Raw genomic sequence first — 18987 nt, forward strand, 5'->3', positions numbered from 1 at the left:
TGCTTAATATTTTAGTATGATCATTTACGTAAAATTCAGTAAATATACATAAAAAAATTAGTACTCCCAAGGATGTTAGTGAAAAAGCTGTACAGCTTATGTGGCTCCGTCACTGGGTGCCGGTTTCTAAACCGGCATTGATGCCCCCTTATCAGTGCTGGAATCTAGTGTATAATTTGTACTATATATGTGGAATCTAGTGTTCCAAAGCCGGAATCTATCATCAAAATACTTGAAGCATGTCTAGTGTATTTATATTATCTATTTGTACAAACACATTTAGAAAAAAAAAACTGAATAGTTAAATGAATTAAAAGAATCAATTACGTTACATGTTAAAAGGCAGAGGTAGAAAGTACGTTAATTAACCACTACACACTTGCAAACAAAAGAAGATACCACATATTATTACACGCATGCATACCTAGAGCTAATTAGGGTTAGCTTTACTCATTAATCGATCTCTTCAGTTAACGCATGCAGTATATATGCAGCTAACTATACCTATATACCTCTATCAATCGTACGTTCGTATAGCGCAGTAGTATAGTAGACAGCCTGTTCATCGATCGATCGATATATTGCACGCACGTGTCAGAATAGGTTGCACACGTGATGAATTAGGCGTGACAGCTACCCACTTGTGTAGCTAGGACTTGTTTGGCACGTACTGTACTGTACTATAAACATAGGAGTCCTCTGTAGATCCAGAGCTAAGCTAGGTGTTATATATCCTCTGTACACGATATGATCGATCGTATATATGCATGCGTGCTACTTAATTTGGCATCTTGATGTGATTTGTACCATCTTATATATCAACTCCCTCCAATTTTAAATATATATAATGCCGTTAAACAATTTATCTTATTCAATTTTCTCTGCAAATATGTAAAAAATATAAACCATGCTTTAAAGTAATTAATGATGGAAAAACACCAGACTAAAACCCGAGACTAAAAAAACTGGGTCTGAGACCAAATAAACCGAACTTTAGGTCATTGGACTCTTGTTGGTCTGAGCCAACAAAAGATCACCAATGAATGTTTGACAACCCCTCTACGACCCTCATTCCCCTCCCTTAAATCCTGTTGACCACTTTTGTCTTCTTTCTCCTGTTGATCCCTTAAATCTCGATGGAGGCATTTGCTTCTATCCATCCTCCATCGAGGAACACCAATCAAGCTCTGATAGACTACCTTTGACTCGATCTATCCCCACCTCTAGGAGCATCGGTTGTGCTATAAGAGGATGCTTTCATCTGCCTCCGTTCCCCATCCTCTGCGAGTGTACAATAGTCCTGAAACCCTTCCTTTTCAGCAAGGCAACAGCTCTTCCATTGCATGCTTGCCCCCTTGTTGAGCCATCTCCCACCTCTGTTTCCGTCTCTATCCACCATCCCCTACTAGGCCACTCTTAGTGTAGCCTTTCTCAGTTTAGACCGAATACTATGTCGAAACCGGTATTTCGAGTACCGAGACCATAAGTCCTAAATCTCCGGTACCAAATTCGTTTGTCAGTTTCAAAAGACAAGAGTTCTTTTTACCCAAATTACCCGAAGACCAAATGCCCACCCTTACTTAAAATATCTGTAATGATTAAAAAAATCACAATATAATAGATGATACTTACATAGTATTTTTAAATAAAACAAACGATCAAACATATATCGAAAAGTCAATAGCATCCTATATTAAAAAACGGATGAATTATATAGATATCGACCAATCAAACCATTATAGTTCAGAGTATATATGTTAATATGTTATTAGCTTTATATATAGGTCCCATCTGTAACCAGTTTTATCCTTCAATTCGCATCTTCTTAATTACTACTCTCTTTGTTCTAAAATATAAGAATCTAAGATTGGATGAGATATTTTCTAGTACTACTAATCTGGACAGGCAACTTGTCCATATTCGTAGTACTAGGAAATGCCCTATCTGGTACTATGTTTTTATATTTCGAGATAGAGGGAGTAGTTTAATTTAGAAATGATATCCCCGGAGAAATATGATTAAAATCAAGTATATTTCGTGATTCCCAACTTTTACATGTTATGTGCATTGGTGGTCAAATTATATCGGATTTGCTAACTATGTTTCGGCAGGAAGTCGATTGAGAAAAGAAAAATCGCGAACGGCGTCGAGAGAGAAATCTTGCACAGTATCTTGCGAATGCCTGCTTGCTGTGACTTGAGTGCCGAACAGGCCCGATGGTATGCTTCCACCACTCTGGGCTTTTTCATCACAAATCTATCCAGCCCATAAAATTAGGCCCACGAAATTGGGCCTAAACTACAGCCCATCCAAAAACAGGGACTCAAAATTATGATTTCTTTAAACAAAATTTATTTTCAGACCAGGAACACATTCTCTAATCAATCAATCAATCAATTAATTAGTACTTAGTACAAACAAAATTATGACGATTGCTTCTTTGCTCTCTCACTGCATGCAGGCCCCACCTCTGTGGGACAATGGACACGTGTCACCAGCACCTTAAATGTACAGTCGACGACGTTTCTTTTGTTTTTTAAAAAAGAAAGAAGAAAACATGCATGTGTACACAAAACGACAACGCTAAGTTAGGCAAATTAAGGCCAGTGAAGTATATACCAGTACAAAGGGTAGGTCCGTGCAGAGTGTGTCATCTTCAGTAGCTCAGTTTGAAGACGAGCTTAATTAAATTGCATAATTGAGATGTGAGACCTAACAACTTTGACTTATTTGGCCAATTTTGCATCCGGCCAAATTAACAACACAAGTAGTAGCTTGATCCATACAAATCATGAAAACTATCTAGTTATATTAAACAAGCGAGAACATGTTCCTATTATCTTGCTTAGTTATATAGTGTCTTGAACGGAAGATTCATACATATTCATTTGAACATTTAGGTTGTTTTGACTTATTTGACATAGGCTGAACATTTTAAAAGAAAAAAACATGTTCATTTTAGCTACTTCGTTGGATAATTGCCACAAATTATTTGCTCCATAATTTGAAAATATATTTTCTAAAAAGAAATTATTTTCATGGAATTGTTTATACCATGTTCTAAACTATTTGTTAAGATTATTTTTTATTTTTTAATGAAGTAGATAATTCGTAGCAATAATTCTAGGCAGAACTCCCTTCTTTCTTTTTTCTTCCTTTTCATTTTTTAAAGAAAAAAATCGAACCGTTTTGCTGCCACCGTGGAACACTCACACTGTCACACAAAGATCCAAAAGCATGCAAATTAGGATGAGGTGTTCGGTAGCAAATGGCAATAATTGAGGAAGGCACATGTACACTTGCTCCCCTGAGGATCGAACAGTAAATCAATCAATCAGATGGCCCGGCTGTATGTCATCTGCTCAAAAGGAAGCTAGGCAGACAGTATGTCATCTGTCAAAGCATATGCTAAGCTTCCCACATTATCTTAATTAACTTTACTCCCCTCTACTATATTATATATAAAGACATTGTTAGCTTTAGCATGATAGCCTCTCATCGTTTGTTTGGATATCAGAGGCTAAAGAAATCGTTTGAGAAAATATATTAAAATTTCAATTTAAGTTAATTTAAGATTTTCTTTATCGTAGTTTATTTATCAGCATTGTCTTGTCTCTTCAAACTACTATTAACACACATATATAAAAAGTGTTGTCCATAAATTTATTATTGCCATGGATGAAGCAATCAGATCCTAACTACTAGTCTTTAGGCCTTCTTAATTTATTATTTTACATGCAAGCAGAGAATAGGGGAAGAAAAACATAATAGTAAATAAAAAAAATAAGTCATGTGTTTGCTGGCAAAGCTCAGCTGTGATAAGGTAGAGAGAGAGTGGATGATGCATTATTATTGGCACATGAAGATGGTCAATTGGGGGCGTAGATTTAGGTGGTGTGGACACCTACCTACCTAGTAGTAGTACTGTCTATGTATGAAAGCTCAACCGGTGGGAGCTAGCTGAAGCTGAGGGTAGCGCATCATCCACCAACCTCATGGTGCAACTTATTTTTCATATGTACAGCCTAAATTTTCCGTGCACTTTGAAACAGGCAAGAAATGATCGGATCTTAATGTTGTTTGAAATAACAATGTTAAATTTTATTAAACATCATATGGTGTTAGCTCTTATTGTTGTTATTGTTGTAGTAAGAGCCTTTTCTACACAAGTTCATTGTGAATTAATTCGTGCATTGAATTGCATTACACGATAAAATTCAGGGAGTAAATTACACTAGCGGTTCTTAAACTTATAACGAAGTTTCACTTAGGTCCATGAACTTGCAAAACACGCATCGAGATCCTTAAACTTGGTTTAATGTAACATCCGGGTCCAAAGTCTCGTTTGACTGTGGTCTTACCTACGTGGACGATGACATGGAATTTTTATTTTTTTTCTCCTTTCTTCCTTCTTTTTTTCTCCCTTCTTATCCCTTTTTTTCTCCACTTTGCCTCCTTCCTCTCCCTTCTGCCGCATTTTTCTCCACGCGAGGTGAGGAAGGAGAGAAAAGATGGGAAGAAAAAAAGGGAAAAAGAAAAATTAGCCATGTCATCGACCACGTGGCATGACATATAGGCAAGATCACGGTGTCAAACCAGACTTTGGACCAGGATGACATGGAAGTTTAAGGATTTCGATGCGCGCTTTGCAAGTTCGTGGACCTAAGTGAAACTTCATTACAAGTTTAAGGACCGCTTGTGTAATTTACTCAAATTCAGGCATATTAAAATTTTCTACGTGAACTATCATTTATAAATCAAAAGTAAATAGAGAGCGACATACATAAAGGATAAAAGTATGTAAATACAAAAAATAATCTAGAAGATAACACGCATAATATATAGCGATAGATGACGACTTTACCTTTTCCAACTGATATAGATCGACTCGATGTGTATATCTTGATCGTAAAATGTACTACCTTAGTTTTGAGATTTAAAGCAAACCAAGCAAACCCACACGTGTACATTCTTTAACATTACTTTTAGGGGCTGCCAAGCGAGTTTTACTCTTAGATAGTACATATGAAGAGGATTCTCTTACTTACTTCTAACTTTGAGTCACTAACATGTGGGTCTACTGAGTAGATGGCACACGTGTCAATGGTATAAGTTAAAAATGGCATAAGTTAAAAGGACGTAAGTTAGAGGATCTCAATCCATAGTATATGTGGCTGCTCGGGCTTTATGTCCACGAGTCTTTGGCCGACTGTCGTTTTGTGTTGGAATACACGGTTGATTTAAGTAGTTTCCGGGTAAGACATTGATCTTGTGTCATGCCTGCTAGCTGCTCATGGTTTACATGTTGGAATCATGTTTTTATAACAAAATTGTCCCACTAATTCGATGATAATAAGTGGTTTTGTTAGGCTCGTCCAACGCTTTAGTATTATTCATTTCTTCGTCGTGCCAAGTCAACACTCTACAGTGCCCCTATGCTCGTAGTAGTATATGAGCATGTTTAGTTCGCGATCGAAAACTTTTGGCATGTCACATCGAATATACGGACATACATTTGAAACATTAAACGTAGGCTAATAACAAAATAAATTACATATTCTGCATAGAAACTGCGAGACGAATTTATTAAGCCTAATTATTTCATCATTAGCAAATGTTTGCGTAGCACCACATTGTCAAATCATGGTACAATTAGGTTTAAAAGATTTGTCTCGTAATTTACACGCTATCAATGTAATTAGTTTTTTTTAATACTCTATGTACGTGTCTAAATATTCAATGTGACATGCTGAAAGATTTTTGTTTGTGAACTAAATAGAACCTATATGTGTTTGCAGAAGTTTCTTATGTACTCCACTATACACACTGTGTTGCCGGTTTTTGTTGGTTAGGAGTACATAAGAAAAAGTGAAACTTGTCCTTGGATTCTTGGAACAAGCCGACTGTCATACACTCAAAATTTAACAAACACAGCAGTACACTCTACTCGTGATCCACTCTCGGTAAAAATGCTACTAGTACCAATCGAGACCGAATTTCCCATAAGAAAAAGAAAAAGAAAATTGAACCTCGAAGATGCAAATATGTAGTAGTACGTAGGTCCGTTCGAACTAGGTACTATATTCAGATTTTATGATAGATTTTGAAGGGCGTAAATAAATAGTTCAAATTTTAAAAATTTTAAAAATTAAATTCTAGCGATATAAGACAATTATATATAGAAAGTTTTTCAAATAAGCACACGGATTAGAAATACTCCATCCTTTTAAAATAAGTTTATTTTTCACCCATCCCACACATATACCAATAAAAAAAAGACTAGAATATTCCAACTTAATTTATTAAATCCAATATAATTATTCCTCACTTTATCTATTCCTATTACATTTATCTTTGCCTTTTATAAACTTCTATATAATAATTACGAACAACAAATTTATTTTAGCATAAATAAAAGAAGCTCTAAAAATAAACTCCTCAGGACAAATACAGTGGAAGCGTGTCGGCGATATATACATAGTGCAGCAGTATTTTTCTTCCCCAGTTATTATTATTATTATTATTATTAAAACAAAAAAAAAGAGCGAAAGACACGGAATATTTTGAACCTCCTCGTAGTGCTCCCAGACGTGTTCCGACCGATGAGGTTGTGGGGCCCAGCAAATACGCGACGACGTCACCCCCTCTCGCATACGCTACGTGTCCCCTTCCTCCGCGTGGGCCCCACTCCCCCCTCGACCGGACAGAGCAGCAGCAGCAGCCAGCGCCGCCTCCTCCCTTCAAAGCCTCTTCTTCTTCTCACTTCATCAACAACCTCACCTCGCCTCGCCTCTTCTCGCGGCCAACGAGAGAGGGAGAGGGAGAGCTAGGACCACCGCCACTGCCTCGGGAAGTAGGTGGCTCCCCTGCTTTCCCTCCTCTCCTCCGCCGTCGCCGAGGCAGCCAGCCAAGTCGTCCCAGCAGGTGGTAGGCTACTAGTCCGGGTAAGTGTTAAAGCTCACCTTTCTTTTCCTCTGATCTGCTTCGCCGCCATTGCTATCCTGAACGAGTTCTGGTAAGCTAGGTGCGAAGCTACCTTCCTCTTCTTCTTGCTGTTTCTTTTCTTTCTTTTTCTTTTCTTTTCCCTTTTTCTTGGCGGCTTAATTTACGCGTGTTCGCTGCAATTTCATCGCTCCATCCATCCATCCATGCCAGCGCCGATGCTGCTTTCTTTTCGCTGGTGAATTAGCTGTAATTAAATCAGATTGAAGTTGCGTGTGTGTGGTTGTTGGATCTGCTGCTCCTGCGACCCGTGGCCGCGTCGTGTGTGCTGTCCTCTCGCTGATTCTGACGAGATTTTCTTCCTCGATGCCGCTGTAGGTGGCCGGCAGTGAGCAGGAGGAATCATCTCTGGCGTTCTTGTCTCCGAGGAACTTTGATTCTTTCTGGGAGGGGATTTGGTGTGCTGCTGCTGCTCCAGATGCTTCCCACCAACAGGAACAGGCCCCAGCAGAGGCCTGCCAGATCTTGGTATTTCATCTCAGGTCTGTCTGCTTCCTTCCATCTCACCCTATCTTACTGATAACCTTGTCTCTTTCTCTCTTTTTTCTGAATTAGTTGATAATTGTTGGTTCATGTAATTGGATAGCTCTAAAATTATCTGCAAGTGCCTTTTGATTGTCTCATAGTTGGGTCCAGTTGTTGCTTGTGCAACAGGAATTTTGGTTTTTTTATGGTTTGAGCTCTGTAATTTTAGTCCTTTGCTAGAAATATTTTTTCCCCTTGTTGTACATGCCTCTGAATTTGAGCTCATCATGTTGTGCCAGACATGGACTTCTCCGATCCGAAGCGCAAGCCGCGGTACCTCAGTAAGATCCTCATGGTGGCGCTCCTCACCGCCATGTGCGTCGTCATGCTCACACAGCCGCCCTGCCATAGGAGGACTCCCAGTGTGGTAACTCAATTTCAGATGTTTTTCAGCAGCTCTGTATGTTGCCATGAACAATTCATGGTCAGGCAGCTAACATTTGTCTTCACTCTTCACTTGTGTGATGTGTCCAGTTCTCCATCCATGAACCCGGAGTCACGCATGTTCTAGTGACGGGCGGCGCTGGATATATCGGTTCGCACGCTGCGCTTCGGCTGCTGAAAGATTCCTTCAGAGTCACCATAGTGGTACTTCTTCGCGACTTTGTGTTGCCATTTCTTCCTCGAATTTGGTGTTGTTGTAGTGCAATTTATGGAATGCTTGTGCCTATATGGTTTCTGCAGGATAATCTTTCAAGAGGAAATATGGGGGCAATCAAGGTTCTTCAGAACTTGTTTTCAGAGCCTGGGCGGTTGCAGTTCATCTATGCTGATTTAGGCGATCCAAAAGCTGTATCCTGATTTATTTCTCTGAATAACTCAAATCGAATTTTTCTGTAGAGATATATCTTTCATTCAAAATGCGGCAAAATATGATGAAGGAATTTTTTGAAAGATCTTTTTTCCTTAGCACATGCTTAGGTTAATAGAATATTTGCAGAAAATGCTTTTGATGCTGTCATGCACTTTGCTGCTGTCGCTTATGTTGGTGAGAGCACACTTGAGCCTTTGAGGTACTAAAGTCTCTATTGTCCATCAAATTACCTCTCCACAAGACACACGAGATACTGAAAACATTTTAAACAGGTACTATCATAACATCACCTCAAACACTTTAGTTGTGCTAGAGGCTATGGCAGCACACAATGTGAGAACCCTGATCTACTCTAGCACATGTGCCACCTATGGAGAACCCGAGAAGATGCCTATCACCGAAGGAACTCCCCAGGTCAGCTGTTGCTTCTGCATCCTCTTTACTTTCAGATAATGCTGAAGGCTTTTGCTCACCAAATCCTACTGTACAGTTTCCGATCAACCCATATGGTAAAGCCAAGAAGATGGCAGAGGACATCATCTTGGATTTTTCCAAATCCAAGAAGGCAGACATGGCTGTGATGATTCTAAGGTATGTACCGTTTACAAAACAAAAGCATGAAACCCACTATTTAAACCACCATTTGATTCCTGACTTACGAATATGTAACCTAATACTTCTAGATACTTCAACGTCATTGGTTCTGACCCTGAAGGAAGGCTTGGCGAGGCTCCAAAACCTGAATTACGGGAGCATGGCCGTATATCTGGTGCATGCTTTGATGCTGCACTGGGGATAATTCCTGGTTTGAAGGTACATCTTCACTCCCAGTATTTCAATTATTACATTCAAGAACAGGGTGCCCTGATTGCTGCTAGCATAGCCTATTGCTTACTCATTGAGATTCACATTTATAAGGATTGCTTAGCTTTTAGTGGATTGCTGATTAATAGCATTTTCCATTACAGGTTAAAGGTACTGACTATGAAACACCTGACGGTACTTGTGTAAGAGATTACATCGATGTCACTGACCTCGTTGACGCCCATGTGAAGGCGCTCAACAAGGCGGAAAGGGGCAAAGTTGGCATATACAATGTTGGCACAGGCAAAGGTCAAGATCGTATTCTATTATGATCATAAGTTCATTATAAGGGAAAACATGAATGCAAACTCATTTTCAGCATCTTAATTAGCTAACATATGTTCATTCCACTTGGCTGTTCAGGTAGGTCAGTGAAAGAATTTGTCGAAGCTTGCAAGAAGGCAACAGGAGTTGACATCAAGGTCGACTACTTCCCTCGTCGACCCGGTGACTATGCCGAAGTGTACAGCGATCCCGCAAAGATCAACAGCGAGCTGAACTGGACTGCTCAACATACCGATCTCCTGGAGAGCCTCAGGGTTGCCTGGACATGGCAGAAGAAGCACCGGAGCGGCTACGGACCCCCTCAGGCCATGGTTTTGTGAAGAGAATTTACCCTGTAGCATCTATTGGCTGAAAACTTAAAAACTTAGGTGGATATATTCTTAGGAATGTTCATCATCAAGGGCTTTCAATTGCTCACTCACAGAAGTTATATGTAATATAGCGCTTATGGTCATTCGTTCAATTCTTGAGATTCATATTATGGGAGGATTTTAGAAGATTGTAATATTGTTGATGTATTCAGTATACAATAAAAATCCAACAAGCTATCCTCAGAATTGTTATCCTGGTTGGTTTCTCACCGAACTGCAAGGGTGTGTACAGTGTACTTAGTACTTACCCTCTTGTAGTCATCAAACCGAAAAACGTTTTGTGGTCACCGTGCCGACAAAAAAATATGCGGCAATTTACAATGGAATTAGAAGCAGATTGGTTTGTTTCTCTTAAAGAGTTTTTTTTTTTCAAACGATCTGGTGCAAAAGAATCTGTTTATTGTCAAGTTATACTGGTTTGGTGAACATATATCTTATTATTACTTCCCCTGTTTCACAATGTAAATCATTCTAGCATTTCCCACATTCATATTGATGTTAATAAATCTATATATCTATCTAATCTAGACATATATATCTATCTAGATTCATTAATATCAATATGAATGTGAAAAATACTAAAATGACTTACATTGTGAAACGGAGCAATATAAATATGAAAAACGCTAGAATGACTTACATTGTGAAACGGAGAAAGTAGAATAATATGAAACTATTTACTACTATATCTATATGCAATACAGCACAGCAACAACAAAACACATGCGCCAGGCGGAAGAAATTCGCCTCGTCATTTAATAAAGATTTCCGTGCGTACGGGTACCATCAACCGACCAGAAAGTTAATCAACTGACATAAGTTGGGTGTACAGTACAGGTCTGATGCCAACGAAATTAATTATCCAATTATAAGAAGTGCGACTCAAAAAAATGAAAATGCCATTAATTTTCATATTATGAGAAATGTGCGATTTCAAATCAATGAAAATGCCATTGTTTCAGAATCAGATGAACTACTCACGTCCAGGTACCAAGTAGGACAAGTACTGTACACCAACCGGAAACGAGTTACCAACTCTCCGGATAACAAGTTACAATCTAGTACACCATTTTGATATCCCCAATGGCATACAAAACTGGGTACCAATATGGTAAAGAATGGTTTTCTATTCTCACGGTGGAAGATGGCATGTCAGTGGTTGTTCTTAATTCGAGTCTATAATAAGAGTACAGTTGTACAGGATGACCCCAGTTAACATCTACTATACTTACAACTACCAGTGTACCGGTTCAGTAACAGATCACATCAAGAAGGCGCTGGTTTTGTTTTATGGAGATTCCTGCAGAAGAGCAAGCAACACGATAATGCATCCACCGAACTAACAAAAATCAATTCATTCCTTGAAAATTTCTATTTTCTAAAAAAAAACTAGTAAATTAATTTGTGGTGTCGATTTTTCAGTACAGAGACAAGTGCCATCACGCTTGCATCTTAAAGCCAATGATAAAATCATCCACATATGCACGTAATTTGAGACCTTTGTAGGACCATCCTGGGACTACTGAGATCCCCTGTTCATTTGTAATTAGACATCGCATAACACTGTCCTTGGACTATACCATGATATGTGCCAGCTTCAGCTGATTGGGAATCTTCCTGGACATGGAAAATTACTGGATAAGAACATTCTTCCTGTCTGAAAAGACTTACTTGATATGTTTACTACCTTTGAATATGATTTTTTTCCCATGTATATCTTCCTCCCACTTCAAGAAGTTGCACCTATCAACAATACCACATCCGCAGAAGTAAAGCTCCGAGTATCGCTTTATGCACAGAAAGAAATGGAAACTTGTCAGTACATATTACCACCAGCAGAAAGCATAACACATTCCAAATTTCAGACCTGATAGTCAATAGAGGTTCAAGCGGTGTTGCTATTCTCAACAGAAGTGGGATCTGTTTCAGCAGAAGTGGGATCCTTAGCTGACACATCAGAAGGTCCATTTGATTGGATCATGTTGCTTAACGGCTTGACACTGAAACAGATCAAAAAAATGTCAACTACTTAGGTTTTAGTAGTATGACAAAAGAAAAGGTGGCTGTTCTGCTACCTCACACATAAGTGTCTTGCAACCCTGCTGGATCCATTGATTCGGCCGAATGACATGCAATCAGCAAGCCGCGTGGATGTGGAAAATTTGTCTGCAGATCCCTCAGTCATGTTTATCTGCTTGGGTCTGCAAATGAAAAGCTCGAGAAATTTAATTCAAAGCTCAATTGACCCTTAACAGCCATCCTTAATCGATAACTCAACATTCACATGCCCACACAAAAATAAATTGGACTAGGGAAGAGTAAAATACCTCGGCATTGACTTGAGTCTCCCATTTTTCACATTTCCATTATTAGCATCTCTATCTTCAGAAGCCACAGTTGGAAGGTCCGACCCAAAGGCTGCATTAGCCATGCTATCAGCTTTTGAGTTCTCTTCGGCTGATTTCCTGTCGAGAGAAAATAATGATACTGGTATAATTGAAACTCAAGGGAAAATATAATTCTAAAGTTTTCACGTAAACTCTATCTGGAAAAGACATGCCAAAACACGATTATTACCTTGATGGTGCTCTCTTGCTTTTCATTACAGCACCATGATTATCAGTAGAGACTGAACCCCTCATTCTTTGTTTGGTTGCTCCCTTCTGAACACCAGAGATAGAGCCCCTCATTCTCTTGTTGACTTCTCCTTTACCAGAGAGAGAGCCCCTCGTTGTCTTCTTGGTTGTGCCTTCTTCACCAACAGATGTAGAGCCAGTCTTCCGTTTCGTGGCTACCTCATTATCAGCACTGATAGTGCCCACTGTCTCTACGACAGCCTCATTATCACCAGAGATAGACCCCTTCATTTTCTTTTGCACAACTTGATTTTTGTCAGTAATAGATCTCTTTCTCTTCCTGGCTCCACTAGAACAATTAGAAGAGTTGTTGACATCACAGACAGCAAGATTTTCATCAGTTTGCTTTTTCGATCTACTTCTGTAAAACAAGCACACAAGAAACTAGTGATAAGGAAACAGAACATGCATATTCATTACAACTAAACTATGTAAAGTTTAAATGTTATGAATCATACCTAGATGGTTTCTTCTTTGAATTTGCTGTGGTTGTGTTTACAGCAGCCTCAGCATCAATAGATTCAGAAAGAGGTAGATTCATAGAAGGTGAAGAATTTGATGTGTCACCAGGGAGTACATTGTCCTCACATGGTATTCTAGAACGTTTTCGGGGCTTCCTGACTTTAGCACTGGTAAATTGAGATTGATAAAAAAACAGAACATAAAAGTAAGTTATCATATTTTTGTGCTACACACTCTACTATTAGATTGAGAATTGAAACTCAATAGAAGCTGTACCTCACAGTGTTCTCATCACTTCCATCAACTTTGGAGCGAACAAGTGGCATTAAGTCACTGGGTCCAATGGCAGGTCGCTCTGTTTCTCTGTCAACAAAGTTGCATTGAAGAATGGATTTCTTTATTTGTTGAGCTGCCTTAACTGAAGGCAATTTATCTTGACACAACTTTCTCCATCTTCTGAAGTTGACAACAGCATAATATTAGCAAGTATGTTTCTCCTCAGGATGAAACTATTGATGCAATTTGTCATAATAAAATGAATATAAGTTTAAAAATAATGTTACCTCAAGCACATATTGTCAGTACGGTGAGGAATCTTCGCCCCAGCAATCTTGGACCAGCAAGGCCCAAACTCATCGACTGATGCCAATAGTATGGAGTCTTCTTCAGGTCGCCATTCCCCAAGATCTATATCAGGATCAAGAACATTGCGCCACCTGTTTAACAACCACAAATAACTAGGATTACCATCCAAAACTAAACTGTGGAGTAAAATCTAAAATGTTAAAATTACAAAGTTACCTTTCATTGCACTGACTCTGTGTGCGACCAGGAATGAACTGAGCAATCTTATTCCAGCTGCCAGACCCAAACAACTTCACAGCTACCATGAGGCGTTTATCCTCATCAAGAGACCATCTCCCCACTCTTGACCTTTCAGGGTTTAAGGTTTTTCTCCACCTACAAAATTTGAGCGTAAAGACATGTGAAATACTAGCTAAAAATATGTACTTACAATGGATAATAAATAAATATATCCTATGTTCTGAACCAGAAAATAATTATCGGAAAAAAACATAAATAATATGCAACTGAACATAAAAACACAGAGAGCTCTATTACATGCTACATACACAAATGATCTAACTACATAAACAAATGGTGGGATGGCAGATTCACCACAACCATAACCATTAGGTTCTTTCATATGGCAGAGGTTCTCCACCGAATGCAAGACAAAAGATTATGAAGGATATTAAGCTCCAGATATTCATGATTGCTAAAACAAAGGCATGAGATAGCAGATTAAAATATAAAGAAAAATGTAAGATATGAACACCGAAAGTAGCCAATAACAAAGAGCAAAATCACACATGGTAATAGCCAATTGCAAGAGAAGGCCAAAAAAAAAATCACCTGTTAGAGCACTGATTGCCAGTGCGACCATCCATACTAGCTGATACAAGTTGCCAATTAGTTCCAAAGGTGTTGACAGCAGCTTGAAGTTGAAGATCTTCTTCTTCAGCCCAGTCCTTATTCAATATGCAGTGATTAAGACTTCGCTGATAACGAACAAGGCACTGGAAAGGTGTCCTGTGAGTACCCAATGTAACTGCAATGTTAATCCAGTTATTCATTCCTTGCTGTTGAACAGTTAGTATAAGTCTTTTTTCCTCCCGAGCAGTCCAGGCATTATGACTAATCAATGGATCATCAAAGTTTAGCCACCTAGACAAGGAAAGCGAAATTCTTTAAGAATCACAAGTTGTCCACAGGTCAATACGTGTTGCAAGGCACATAAAAGAGAGGGGACTTGTGATGTATACTTGAAGCAATTAAAAATAACAAAAGTGAAAGTACCTCGATTCACATTCAGCACCAGATCGACCAGGCAGGTACATAGCAGCTATTTTGTCCCAGTTTATTAATGGCAGGACCGATCTAAGACTTTCGGGAGTAACCTCAAAATTGCCAGCAGTATTCGTCAGTGCATATGCCATATCTACAGCACTGAAGTCACCGGTGGAACTGCATCATAACAAGTATTATTTTAAACATCTGGCAGAGCACAGTAAAATTACAGGAAAAACATAAAGATTACTAGATTAGCATCGATCCTACATTTCATGTGGAAAACAAATACTCCAATAGCAGATATAGACAGGAGCAGAAAACTGCCCCCATCAGAGAAAACACTAACAAACAGTGATCAGGCATTCAAGCAGTACATTAAGACATAGAATATCTTTCATTTCATTTTCACATCCTTGAACCATAAAAAATACCTAAAGAGAAAAACTAGGGAATATCATCAAAAAGGATAAAGAACACTTATTTACAAGAAACTAATTCACGAAATAAAATATCACCCAAAATTTACGAGAAATGCCCCCGATGATGGAAACTGTTAAACAACTCAGTATCACCTTCCTTTATTGATCGAGTTCAAAATCAATGCCTCTTGGTATTGCTGCTTTATTCCTTTAGCAAGTTTCTCTTTCTCAACATCTGACCACGGTTGCTTCTGAAGAGACATAGGGAGTTGCTTCAGTACCATTTTGTACTTTGAAACATGAGGGTTATCTGCAGGGCCAAGAAATAATGCAGGTGTCTTCTTATCTTTATTCTGCACCAAAAGATTTGCTTCATTGTAAGTATATGCATTCTACTAATAGCAAATCTAAAAGGATACTTTGCTTAATCAAACATGGCTGCAAGAAATTGGGAGCCCATAAGCAATATAAAAAAGAAAAACTCCAGAAGATGGAGAGATCAGATATGAAGGTTTGTGGAACATGTACTCAATATTAAATCTCAGTGGTCAGAATAACAACAGAATATGTATATAAAATAAAATGACACATCAACTGAGTTGATCCATGAAATAACTTACTCAAGCTGCAATTCAAAAATAAAGTACGACCTTCTTGACAGTAAAAAGATCTCAAGCATAGCATAACTAAGAGGACTATTGATCTTAGAGTTGAATTTCCAGTGCTAGTTTCCAATATAACTCTTTATTGAAACTGGAAAGTGAACTTTCCAAAGACAAGATCCACCATAACAAGCATACTTATATATTATTTTATTAATATAAAACTAAGTGGAATTGATGATTAAGAGAAATCAAAACAGATGAACAGCATACATTGTCAGTAAAGTAACTTAAACAAGTGATGCTCACTTTCAGCTTGTCAAAGTTACAAGAAACTTTTGTGGGGTAAAAACATAACTTTACTCCATTCTATTTTCTCTTAATAAATTTGTGCTACACAACTACATTACTCCCATGTTAAGCATGCCATAAAATGATGTCACGTAAATGGGAAACATATCTGCCTTAAATTCATTGTTTCAAGCCATATAAGTAGTGGAACAAAATTTGTACGAATTTTTAACAATAAAACTATAACAATGCCTAGAAATTCCATGACAAATTGATCACAGTGAACAAGTCATACATTTCAACCATAGGGAAAATTCTAACATGTCATAGAACAAAAAAATAGTACCCAGCGCCACCTAGGAAACAGCAAATGATCCTAGTTGTCAGAAGACACTCTAATTTAGTTCACGCGATACAAAACTAACTAACTTTTGTTCATACAGGAAACTACAACTACCTTCGCGAACTACAAATAAATGTACAAAATCGATTTGGCTACAACAATCACGAATCTTGGTGGCTCTCAGGCAATAGAAAGTCCATGTCAGATATGTATCCATAGGCATGTCATTGGCAAACATCCGATACATAGATGTAGATACAAAATGATAATTACCTTCGTTGATTGTGCACATGGCTTTCGAGAGGAGATCAATCTAACACGAGGATCCTCCTTTTGGCACAAAATTTTGCCAAATGCTTTTCTGCAGCTTAATTGATAATCCAAAAGACATTTTACACGATCCCTGAGATCCTTATTTTCTTCAATTTTTGCTTCAATGGTAATCATCTTCCTTCTAATGAACTTCTGGCATGCTCTGTTCTTCTTAAGAGCATCCACTAACAACAAGGCAGCTTTAGGAAACCCAGTTCTGGTAGTTGCCTCTTTATTGTGCTTCTCCGCATCAAATTCTTCATCAAGTTCATTTCCAAAAATATTGCCACTCCCTTCCTTTGATGCCTCAGTTTTTGTGTTCATCTCTGACCCACTGGAGGTACCTGCATTAAGCAAATCAAAATACTAAGGACTCATTCGAGTACAATGAAACACTCATTTGCTGCATCAAGAATTACACAAAGACTGTACATGTTTTTTTTTCAATTATGTACTGAACTATTGATATGTACAGCTGAAAAAGAACAAACACAAATAACTTGACATGGCTGTTCTCCACATGTAATTTACTTACTATATATCTATACGTCAGAGACTTAGTTACATCATATTATTTCTTCAATTATATATATTATATTGGTGGCTCTAAGGAACAAATATAGTTTGCACAGATTCTATTCCATGTTTTAGAAGTAAGGTCTGATGAAGATAACACCATATGTAGCAAGTGTGTTACATAGCTTAAATTTCTTCTACAGCTACAACAATTAAGGAAGTATAAACCCTAGAGAACCCATAAAAACATTATATACCGATGCAAGAGCATATTTTATAGAAGACGAGTTGAATTGGGTAATTTATGTTTTGATCAAAGAGTCAAGTACCTTGCAAGTTTATCCCAGTTATTCGGATTCCCAGGTCGTATCATACAAAATCATCCTATTCCTGTCCTAATGTATAAATCGATTAGCACACCACATGGAACCTATCTTAGAGCATATGCCGCGAACAAACAAAGGGAGAGCGAATCAACTCACCGGAGTGGTAGTGCGAGAACCGGCGCTGTATCGCGCGGAGCGTCTCGAGGTCGTCCTCGTCGTCCTCCGAGTCGGAGGGCGGCCAGGCGCAGATCGGGCGCGGCAGGGGCGAGGACGGCGAGGCCTTGTTGAGGAGGAGATTCTCACGTATGCTGCGGACGAGGGCCAAATCCTCGTCCTCCTCCTCGTCGTCGTCATCAGACAAGCCATTCACCTCCGCTCCCGCCGCCGCCGCCGGCGGGGCGGCGAGGCAGGCGGAGACCTGCGCGACCGCCGCGTCGGGGTCGTTCCCGGAGAGGATGCAGGATTGGCGCAGCGCGTCCAGGTCCCTCTGCAGGTCCTCGTCGATGTCCGGGTCGGAGTCGTCGGAGTAGAAATCCATGGCTACGGCGGCCGCCGCCGTGGAGGTGGCGGCTAGGGTTTAGGGGTTTGCGGCGCGGGTGGGGAGGCGGCGGGGAATTCGGGGTTTCCAGTTGGCGAAGGCGTTGGAGAAGTGGAGGAGGGATTTGAAATCTTCCGCGAGGAAGAGGAGGAGGAAGCCTCGGCTTCCCCCATCGAAACGGCGCAAGATTTCGGGGGCGTGTCGGTTACGAGGAGGAGGAGAGGGATTCTTTTCCAAATTTTCCTCGTCTTGATGATCTCGTTGACGGGAACATGGAATACGCCTTCCTGTGTCGTTGACGTACAAGCTACCGAGGTGCTTTTTCTAGATGATGAACTGAAGTACTCCCTCCATCCCCTAATATAAGAGATTATGAGTTTTCGTTTGCAATGTTTGACCACTTGTCTTATTCAAAAAATTTTGAAATTATTATTTATTTTATTTGTGACTTACTTTATTATATATAATACTTTAAGCACAACTTTTTGTTTTTTATATTTAAAAAAAAGTAAATAAGACGAGTGGTCAAACGTTACAAGCAAAAACTCAAAATCCCTTATATTGTGGGACGGAGGGAGTAGTGAACTGGTGATCTGTGCGTGCAAAATCTGAGGCAGCGCTGTAATCAATTAAACTAATTACACCAGTGTATAAAATCTGTGTTCATTTGATAAGCTGGCGAATCCACGCTGCAACAAGTAATTCGAAATATTAATGTCCACTCCAGATTTCAGGAGGTTCAGGGAATTTGTTTTGAGTGAGTGAGAATTTGTGAATAATATCCACTTGCTTGCAGATTTCAATATACTGCAAACAGGTAACATCAT

General features: G+C 39.1%; 2 protein-coding genes across 15 annotated transcripts; one reads left to right on the forward strand and one right to left on the reverse strand.

The window, feature by feature from the left end:
* Nucleotides 1-6686: 6686 nt before the first annotated feature.
* On the forward strand, nucleotides 6687-10212 carry LOC4342364 (probable UDP-arabinose 4-epimerase 1). Its single transcript, NM_001402994.1, has 11 exons — nucleotides 6687-6944; nucleotides 7321-7484; nucleotides 7767-7894; nucleotides 8002-8115; nucleotides 8212-8319; nucleotides 8449-8540; nucleotides 8614-8755; nucleotides 8832-8932; nucleotides 9025-9154; nucleotides 9310-9454; nucleotides 9569-10212. Exons 2-11 carry the CDS (start codon nucleotides 7421-7423, stop codon nucleotides 9808-9810), a joined length of 1266 nt encoding a protein of 421 aa, NP_001389923.1. The 5' UTR covers nucleotides 6687-6944; nucleotides 7321-7420; the 3' UTR covers nucleotides 9811-10212.
* A 531-nt stretch (nucleotides 10213-10743) lies between these two features.
* LOC4342365 (uncharacterized) lies at nucleotides 10744-18363 on the reverse strand. Of its 14 annotated transcripts, none has more exons than XM_066312380.1 (16): nucleotides 17779-18363; nucleotides 16742-17124; nucleotides 15386-15585; nucleotides 14820-14987; nucleotides 14376-14687; nucleotides 13761-13919; nucleotides 13523-13675; nucleotides 13236-13415; nucleotides 12956-13126; nucleotides 12439-12786; nucleotides 12189-12326; nucleotides 11937-12062; nucleotides 11729-11861; nucleotides 11549-11648; nucleotides 11360-11474; nucleotides 10744-11161 (listed from the first exon to the last, which is right to left on the reverse strand). In XM_066312380.1, exons 1-13 carry the CDS (start codon nucleotides 18158-18160, stop codon nucleotides 11747-11749), a joined length of 2835 nt encoding a protein of 944 aa, XP_066168477.1. In that variant the 5' UTR covers nucleotides 18161-18363; the 3' UTR covers nucleotides 10744-11161; nucleotides 11360-11474; nucleotides 11549-11648; nucleotides 11729-11746. The 14 variants fall into 14 exon arrangements, with proteins under 14 accessions (XP_066168477.1, XP_066168473.1, XP_066168470.1 ...); XM_066312376.1 differs by having other exon boundaries at nucleotides 11442-11474; nucleotides 12439-12858; XM_066312373.1 differs by having other exon boundaries at nucleotides 12439-12858.
* Between the last annotated feature and the right edge of the window lie 624 nt (nucleotides 18364-18987).

The sequence above is a fragment of the Oryza sativa genome, chromosome 7 (genome assembly GCF_034140825.1).
Source record: "Oryza sativa Japonica Group chromosome 7, ASM3414082v1".
NCBI classification, from domain to species: Eukaryota; Viridiplantae; Streptophyta; class Magnoliopsida; order Poales; family Poaceae; genus Oryza; species Oryza sativa.

Excerpts from the sequence above, each read along its gene's own strand:
- LOC4342365 (XM_066312375.1), bottom strand. The coding sequence starts at position 18,160 with ATGGATTTCTACTCCGACGACTCCGACCCGGACATCGACGAGGACCTG. Across the intron at positions 12,327-12,438 it reads AGCAAGAGAGCACCATCAAG|GAAATCAGCCGAAGAGAACT; the intron begins GTAATAATCGTG and ends TTCTCTCGACAG. Across the intron at positions 11,862-11,936 it reads GCAAGACACTTATGTGTGAG|TGTCAAGCCGTTAAGCAACA; the intron begins GTAGCAGAACAG and ends GATCTGTTTCAG.
- LOC4342364 (NM_001402994.1), top strand. The coding sequence starts at position 7,421 with ATGCTTCCCACCAACAGGAACAGGCCCCAGCAGAGGCCTGCCAGATCT. Across the intron at positions 8,116-8,211 it reads CCTTCAGAGTCACCATAGTG|GATAATCTTTCAAGAGGAAA; the intron begins GTACTTCTTCGC and ends TGGTTTCTGCAG. Across the intron at positions 8,541-8,613 it reads AGCACACTTGAGCCTTTGAG|GTACTATCATAACATCACCT; the intron begins GTACTAAAGTCT and ends CATTTTAAACAG.